Source organism: Daphnia pulex, chromosome 4 (assembly GCF_021134715.1).
Source record: "Daphnia pulex isolate KAP4 chromosome 4, ASM2113471v1".
In the NCBI taxonomy this organism is placed as follows: Eukaryota; Metazoa; Arthropoda; class Branchiopoda; order Diplostraca; family Daphniidae; genus Daphnia; species Daphnia pulex.
In genome coordinates this window covers 947,768-954,685 of record NC_060020.1, presented here as the reverse complement: position 1 = coordinate 954,685, position 6,918 = coordinate 947,768, and the positions used below count along the sequence as shown (strand labels likewise).

The 6,918-nt window shown below is 38.8% G+C and overlaps 4 protein-coding genes across 4 annotated transcripts; 2 read left to right on the top strand and 2 right to left on the bottom strand.

Moving 5' to 3' along the window:
• The first annotated feature begins 12 nt into the window (after window positions 1-12).
• Window positions 13-2,221, top strand: LOC124192614 (ankyrin repeat and LEM domain-containing protein 1-like). The gene is made up of 5 exons (XM_046586015.1): window positions 13-236; window positions 306-1,348; window positions 1,425-1,630; window positions 1,690-1,819; window positions 1,886-2,221. The coding sequence occupies exons 1-5, from the start codon at window positions 154-156 to the stop codon at window positions 2,044-2,046; spliced, it is 1,623 nt and encodes a 540-aa protein (XP_046441971.1). The 5' UTR covers window positions 13-153; the 3' UTR covers window positions 2,047-2,221.
• Window positions 2,222-2,231: 10 nt separating this feature from the next.
• LOC124192618 (glycosylated lysosomal membrane protein A-like) lies at window positions 2,232-4,098 on the bottom strand. The gene is made up of 5 exons (XM_046586018.1): window positions 3,813-4,098; window positions 3,454-3,711; window positions 3,200-3,400; window positions 2,909-3,136; window positions 2,232-2,843 (listed from the first exon to the last, which is right to left on the bottom strand). The coding sequence occupies exons 1-5, from the start codon at window positions 3,927-3,929 to the stop codon at window positions 2,406-2,408; spliced, it is 1,242 nt and encodes a 413-aa protein (XP_046441974.1). The 5' UTR covers window positions 3,930-4,098; the 3' UTR covers window positions 2,232-2,405.
• A 125-nt stretch (window positions 4,099-4,223) lies between these two features.
• On the top strand, window positions 4,224-5,321 carry LOC124192621 (NADH-quinone oxidoreductase subunit B 2-like). The gene is made up of 4 exons (XM_046586024.1): window positions 4,224-4,514; window positions 4,587-4,690; window positions 4,768-4,977; window positions 5,037-5,321. The coding sequence occupies exons 1-4, from the start codon at window positions 4,364-4,366 to the stop codon at window positions 5,238-5,240; spliced, it is 669 nt and encodes a 222-aa protein (XP_046441980.1). The 5' UTR covers window positions 4,224-4,363; the 3' UTR covers window positions 5,241-5,321.
• LOC124192620 (cyclin-dependent kinase 7-like) lies at window positions 5,310-6,858 on the bottom strand. The gene is made up of 7 exons (XM_046586022.1): window positions 6,713-6,858; window positions 6,590-6,652; window positions 6,237-6,518; window positions 6,028-6,155; window positions 5,786-5,963; window positions 5,542-5,714; window positions 5,310-5,487 (listed from the first exon to the last, which is right to left on the bottom strand). Exons 1-7 carry the CDS (start codon window positions 6,782-6,784, stop codon window positions 5,346-5,348), a joined length of 1,038 nt encoding a protein of 345 aa, XP_046441978.1. The 5' UTR covers window positions 6,785-6,858; the 3' UTR covers window positions 5,310-5,345.
• Between the last annotated feature and the right edge of the window lie 60 nt (window positions 6,859-6,918).

The window sequence follows — 6,918 nt, the reverse complement described above, 5'->3', positions numbered from 1 at the left end:
GTTTACGGCAACCCTGGCAAGTAACCTTGGCAACCAACCGTTTCTCAACCCATAAAGTTTGAAAGCTGCATCAACAAGTTGATTGTTGTTTTCCTTCCGTAGTATCGTAAAAGAGTTGACTATTGACAAGTGAAATCGTGAAATTTTGATGAAATGAATGAAAAACATGTTCGATTTTATACTAGTGAGCCGATAGAAGAAAAGATTTGTCGTGCGATTGAAAAATGTGATGCAATGTAAGTCAAAATGCATCTCAGTTTTTCACCAATGGCCACAAAATGATAATCTCTCTTTTTCGATCTTAGAAATGTCCAGCGATTACTAAGGATGGGCGTGGACGTAAATGCCCTGACAGATAGTGGAATCACGCCTATGCATTGGGCTTGTGGACTTGGTGATGAAGCAGTACACATGGAGATCGTCCAGCTTTTATTATCTAACTTTGGTAACCCGAATATCAAGTCCACTGAAGGAGTAACACCAGTTCATGTTGCAGCTAGCTGGGGGTTTCTTGGAATTTTAAAAATTCTTATAGTAAATGGGGGTGATCCTTGGTTGGAAGATCCAGAAGGTTGTAATGCATGGGATTTGGCTCTTCAGAAGAATCAATGGTGCATCCTCAAGTATCTTGCTTCATACATGGAAGATGACCACGTTGATCCAGCAGAAGACTCTGTTCAGTGTATTTTTGTGAAGCATCGGGAAGTGGAGTTGGGAACATCACTTTGCAACAGCACTCTCAGCTGTAATGACCTTGGGTTTCTAGGGTCTGATTCTGTTTTGAGCACTACAGCTCTAGATAGTGATTCAGTTGTTGTTAGCTCATCCAACAACGCTCTTAATGTGGCCCTGTGCAATACTCTTGACGTAACCAGCAACGCATCAACCAGTTCGATCGTTATAGTAGAAGAACACATATATTCCGACACTGAAAAAGGAATCGAATTGGTCGAGTGGCACTATCCCCCCCTTGTGAATCAGGATTCTGTTACAGATGCAACCCTAAATGAAGCTCTGTGTACTTCTTCTGACGAAAGAAATTCTGTCAACTGGATTGGAGAATCAATGGACTCACAACTCTTGTTTGACCAATTAAAATCACTTGGTGGCTGTCCTGGACCCATAACACCAACAACCAAGCAAGTTTACCTCCGACAGTTTTTTCGGTTGCGCAGAGAACAGGCTGCGCATGTTCCTTCACCAAAGAGGCTTGGGTTATCCAAAGAACTTCAGACTATTTTGCTTAACTATCCGGGGCTAGAAAACGATACAAAAATAGCTACGCATTTAGACCGATTGTTGGTTACACATTTCACCTGTCCTGACCCGCTTAAACCATGGAGAGAGGGTAATATACCAAGATTGCTAACTTATTTTTAAAAATTTAATTTTGTAATATGTTTTTTTCTTTTTCGACACAATAGGTCTGGCGAAAAAATCTTTTAATTATCTTCTTCTAGACCCGAGAGTCACGCACAATCTGCCACTCAACGAAACCCAGGACCAACAGAAATTGTTCAAGCGCTTTGTATCCAGCATTTTTTACATAGGAAAGGGCAAACAAAATAGGCCGCACGAACATCTTTATGAGGCAATTAAACTTCGGTCTCGACCACAGTCGTTTCTTAAAGTATAAAGCTCGGTACAAATCTATTTAGAATATTGGATAACATGATTGCTCTAATTTAGGTAAGCAATAAAGTTAAGCGAATATTAGACATCTGGAACGATGGGTACGGCGTCATTTCAATTCACGTCTTTCAAAACTCTTTGCCAGTAGAAGCATTTTGTCGCGAAGCCGCAATGATAGAAGCGATAGGTAAAAGTTGATTGAATTAATTAAAGATATTTCTATGACGACATAATCCATTCTCTTCATCTTTAGGTCTTAGCACCATCACGAATATAAAGCGTGGAGACTACTATGGAATTTGTACGTCGTGGTCGAACTCGGACAAACGACGCTGGGGATGCCTTCTGCTTTACAAGTCATTCCACATTTTTCTCCACGAAGGAGAGAGACAAATCCGTCCAGTTGATTTATAGCAGCCTCTACGCAGTTCTGCAGTGCAATGTGGCTATCTCAGTACAATTTTGTTCAAGCTCGCGCAGCTGCAATATTCTTGGCAATATTATTATCTCTTTTATCAAACCGTATATTTCGAGGATTTAATTTGTGTTCTTCATTTCGAAGTTTTGATTATATATTCAGGCAACTTTAGTTTCTGTTGTACAGTTTCACTTTTTTATTTCGATATCGTATGTACACACAAAGGCAAATATTTCGCTCAAGACAGAAAAGATTATGAAATACGTCAGAATAACAGTGGAGAGAAACCGAGAAAGGAAGCGAATCATTTGTCTTAAGATAATCGAGTTTCACTTTGGTTAAAATCCAAATCAACTCAATCACTCAGCAACAAATCATCTTTGCTGTTTCTATGGTTTCGCAAGGCTATGGCTGCGCCACCTAGAATGAGAACGATTGCGGGCAACCCTAATCCGATTGCCATGACTAATATCACCATCAGCGAGAACTGATCGCCGACTGGTCTTCCGTGGCCAGTAACCAAGGTCCAAGCTGTGTAATTCGAAGCACGATAAAAACCGTCACCCTCAACGCCAAAAGACACATTGAAACCCTTCATCAATAAAAAGCGCGTATCCAAATCCAATGATAACCACTCCAGGAGCGTGTTGTCAAGAATATTATCGTCCGAAACATTTCTTATTTCAGTTTGGTAGAGGCCAGTGGAATCTCCGATATCACGTTGAGTTGAGGTGTAGCACACTGGTCGCCATTGAATCCAGTGTTGATTTAAGGCTGAATGAACTTCCATGAGCTACAAATAAACGCAAAATTTGATACTTCAACATTTAAAAAAATTCATATGAATTACTGGGTTACCTTAAAGACGCCAGGAGTGTATTCATCGTCTAAGCTTTGCGAAACGTTGAGAGTAAACCGACTATCAGGTTCGGATACAACAGCTGCCAATTCCATGGCCAACCGTGCGTTGGTAAAAGATTCTTTAGTTTCTACGTGATCGAAGACGAAGTCTACCTGAGTGGAATTCTCTGTGAAGGCTAAGTGAGGCAGTATGGGGCTTCGACCTCGAGTTCCATATGCTGTTAACTATTTTGTAAAAAATGTTATCATAAAATTTTGTAATGACAATTAAACTGAAGTTATAATTACAGTTATCTCAATGTTGGAAGAGAAATCCAGTGCTACTCCATCATAGCTGCTTAAGCGGAATGCCACAGAAGCAGAAACATTCCCTGAACAGTTGGATGATTTGAGTTCCCATGACATCTTCTTGGTACTGTATGAAACGATGTCAAAGTTGTCTGTTTCTGGAATCACACCAGTATCATTGAGATCATTATACATAAAAAACTGCAATAAGAGTTTAAGTAGTTGTAAGGGTGTAAATTTAAGTATTTGTATACTTTGAATATAAGAACTGCAGCAAAATATTGTGGTTCCTTGTTAAAGCTTATGGCTTGACTGTAGTTTCCTGACAACATCTTTTCCCAATCAATCAACATTTCAGTATTCAATTCTGTTCTGGCGTAAAAGAAAGTGGGAACATTTTCCATGGTCCAAATGTGATGGAGAACATCAGCAATTCCTTCTTGTTGAACATGAACAAGAGTGAAATTCACACATTCATTTGTGGGGCATTTTGGGTTTATTGTAGTGGTAACCTGTAAACAAAAAATGATTTATTGCTGTGTTAAGTAGCAATGTCACAAATAAACTAGGAAAGGAAGCTTGAAAAACAAGTGTAGGTAAACAAGATATTTACATTACGATCGTAATTTTTTTGTTCACCATCCAAGAACGTATAGTAGTCTGCAGATAAAACCAACACAAAAAGAGGTAATAGATTTAAAGCAGCAAACACCAGTACTAAATTAGTCATTTTTCTCAAGCCATCAATTCAATCCCTTGTTCATCTGTTAAAGTTCAGAACCAATTTGAAGGACTCGAATTATCACAAATCTCAAAGCCAGCAGACGCCCACTGAGTCATTTGATATAAATTCCTAGGGATAGGGAACTTCGTTACGCAATACGAAACTCCTCGGGGTCACTGTAAACATGCAAATCATGATAAATAATAAATTTACATAAACATAAATTTCAAATAAATAATATTATAAATTAATTGAAATTAAATTAAATTAATTTTTAATTAAATTTGACAACGTTGTCCTTCTTTTTCTCTGATTCTTTACTCATAGAAATTTGTCTGCTAGTGCCCAGAACTGTAGAGCGTAGCCGTAAAATATTTACTGGCGACTCTTGGAAATCAAGTTTTTTACTTTGTTGATCGATTAATTTACAGTTTAAGAATATGCTTGCCCTACGTGGAACATTGAATGGCGCCCTAGTGAAGTCCTTAGGGATTAACAGCAGTGTCTCAGTACCGTCGAGTTTGTCCATGACTTCTATCGTACTGAAACGGAATCAGAGCACCGTTCCCCAATCTGGAACTGAAGGAAATGGTAATTTTCCTTCCATTTTAGGCATTTGAGATCACTTCTTACTACCAACATCTTATCTTTGAATATTCTTAGCTGCCCTGGATAAAAAGAGACCATACTCTCCATTTCAAAACACCAACAATATGGCAGAGTATGCAGTTGCCCGGCTTGATGATCTTCTCAATTGGGGAAGAAAGGTAAAAATTAAAGATTATGTGAAGTTAATCATTAAGGATTAGCTGGAAAAATTTTAATATTCAACTTTCGCTCTCAGGGATCTTTATGGCCTCTGACCTTTGGGCTTGCCTGCTGTGCTGTAGAAATGATGCACATTGCAGCTCCGCGATATGACATGGATCGGTATGGTGTGGTATTTCGTGCTTCTCCGCGTCAGGCTGATGTCATAATTGTAGCTGGTACACTTACCAACAAAATGGCTCCTGCTTTACGTAAAGTTTACGATCAGATGCCCGAACCTCGTTGGGTAACCGGAACACTTTCTCACAGATATTAGGCATCATGAATTTATTTATTTATCTCCAGGTAATTTCTATGGGAAGCTGCGCTAATGGTGGTGGCTACTACCATTATTCGTATTCTGTTGTGCGTGGTTGCGACAGGATTATCCCAGTTGACATCTACGTCCCTGGCTGCCCTCCTACTGCCGAAGCGCTGATGTACGGCATCCTTCAGTTACAGAAAAAAGTAAAACGGATGAAGACTATTCAGATGTGGTACAGAAAATAAGCAAATGTGTCATAAGCTTCTGAAATTGTAAAGTTGTATCAACAAGAGTGGTGGAAATAAACCTAGAGGTTATATTAGAAACACATGTATTGGTTCAACCACTTATTAGAAAACTAAACGTTTCGCTAATGAACCTCCCTCCCCGTTGTCCGTCACTTTACGTTTTGTTCCGCTTTTGTCGACTGCTGCTTGACTTAGAGATGCAGGTAGAGGTAGAGATGATCCTGGAGCTGGAGCTGGTTTATTGCTGTTAAGGAAGAAACTTAGAATTTTATATCTAAAAATTAATCAAAATACATACCTGAAATACGGCATTTGCAAAGCTTCGCTACAAGTACACCTGTCTAAAGGATGCAATGCCAAAAAACGACTCAAAAGCTGCAGCAAATCATCTCCGGCGGCGGTGAAAATATGCCGCATTGGAATCACGGGGAAAGCCTTAAACTGAACAAAATCTGGTAGCGAAAGCAGTCCCTAATCAAGGAAATATGACTAGAGTTTAAAGGTGGGAGACGGTTGAGTTCAAAATTGTTTTATGTACTTACTGGCCAATTCTCTTCGTTTGGAGTGCCCAAAGTTGTAAAAATACGTGTAAGTTGATCTAAGTCAGATTCTCCAGGTAAAAAGGGGAGTCGAAGCAAAAGTTCAGCCATTATGCAACCTACTGCCCATACATCAACACCGGTACCGTACATTCGAGCACCAAACAACAGTTCTGGACACCTAGTTTCAGGTGTGATCAATTTTAATTTCAGCTGAATATTTATGTTGCATTTCTTCAAATTACCTATACCACCTCGTCACAACCTGGTGAGTGTAGATACGAGTGGGTGATGCAAACGATTTTGCCAAACCAAAATCACCAAGTTTCAGTATTCCTTGACGATCAACAAGAAGATTGTTAGGTTTCAGATCCTAAAATGGTAGTTGAAAAAAAAAGAATGTGCATACTTCTGTCATAATGTACAGGGGAAAAATATATATTATTATTATTACTCTGTGAAGAATAAATAGAAGATGGAGATATTCAAGTCCTTGAAGTGTCATAAGAATGTAAGCTTTAATGTGTGCTGGAGTGAGAATGATGGTTGTGTCCTTGATTATTTGCTCCAAATCAGTATCCATAAAGTCAAACACCAGAGATACATTAGAACGGTGACCAAAGACATCAAGTAAACCAATTATATGGTCATGCTTGAGTTCTTGGAGTAACTTGATTTCTCTCAAAGCTGTTCGATTGATTCCATCTCTAGCCTCTTCTCGTGAACCCAGTTTAATCTTGAACAGAAATAGTGTTAGTATTTTATAAACGAACCGGAAACGCTGAAATGAAAACACATTTTTTAAACCTTTTTAACGGCAACTATTTTGTTATCGTTTAGAGTATCTTTCGCCTTGTAGACTGTCGCAAACTAAATTACAAAATAAAACAGTTGAACATACACAAAAGACAGTGCCAATCAAAACCTTACCTGTCCTTCTCCCAAAAATTCAATCTTTTCATATCGCTGAAGTCTAGGTTCTCTTTCTCCACTCACGTGCATTTTTCATTCATACACTCAAAGTTTCTTTCAACTTTTAATCACCCGTCAAGAACGATTATTTTAAAATGGAATTTCACTCGTCAACAGGTGGCGTGAAAAACTATTGTTTATCTTTCTATTACCACCGCTAGATC

Bases quoted from the DNA above. Each gene is read 5' to 3' on its own strand.
- LOC124192614 (XM_046586015.1), top strand. From the start codon at position 154: ATGAATGAAAAACATGTTCGATTTTATACTAGTGAGCCGATAGAAGAA. The intron at 1,349-1,424 runs GTAATATACCAA...TCGACACAATAG, and splicing joins GCTTAAACCATGGAGAGAGG to GTCTGGCGAAAAAATCTTTT. The intron at 1,820-1,885 runs GTAAAAGTTGAT...CTTCATCTTTAG, and splicing joins CGCAATGATAGAAGCGATAG to GTCTTAGCACCATCACGAAT.
- LOC124192618 (XM_046586018.1), bottom strand. From the start codon at position 3,929: ATGACTAATTTAGTACTGGTGTTTGCTGCTTTAAATCTATTACCTCTT. The intron at 3,401-3,453 runs GTATACAAATAC...CTCTTATTGCAG, and splicing joins CTGCAGTTCTTATATTCAAA to TTTTTTATGTATAATGATCT. The intron at 2,844-2,908 runs GTAACCCAGTAA...GTTTATTTGTAG, and splicing joins ACACTCCTGGCGTCTTTAAG to CTCATGGAAGTTCATTCAGC.
- LOC124192621 (XM_046586024.1), top strand. From the start codon at position 4,364: ATGCTTGCCCTACGTGGAACATTGAATGGCGCCCTAGTGAAGTCCTTA. The intron at 4,515-4,586 runs GTAATTTTCCTT...GAATATTCTTAG, and splicing joins ATCTGGAACTGAAGGAAATG to CTGCCCTGGATAAAAAGAGA. The intron at 4,691-4,767 runs GTAAAAATTAAA...TTTCGCTCTCAG, and splicing joins TTCTCAATTGGGGAAGAAAG to GGATCTTTATGGCCTCTGAC.
- LOC124192620 (XM_046586022.1), bottom strand. From the start codon at position 6,784: ATGCACGTGAGTGGAGAAAGAGAACCTAGACTTCAGCGATATGAAAAG. The intron at 5,715-5,785 runs GTAAGTACATAA...TTCCTTGATTAG, and splicing joins CAAACGAAGAGAATTGGCCA to GGACTGCTTTCGCTACCAGA. The intron at 5,488-5,541 runs GTATGTATTTTG...CTTCCTTAACAG, and splicing joins TTGCAAATGCCGTATTTCAG to CAATAAACCAGCTCCAGCTC.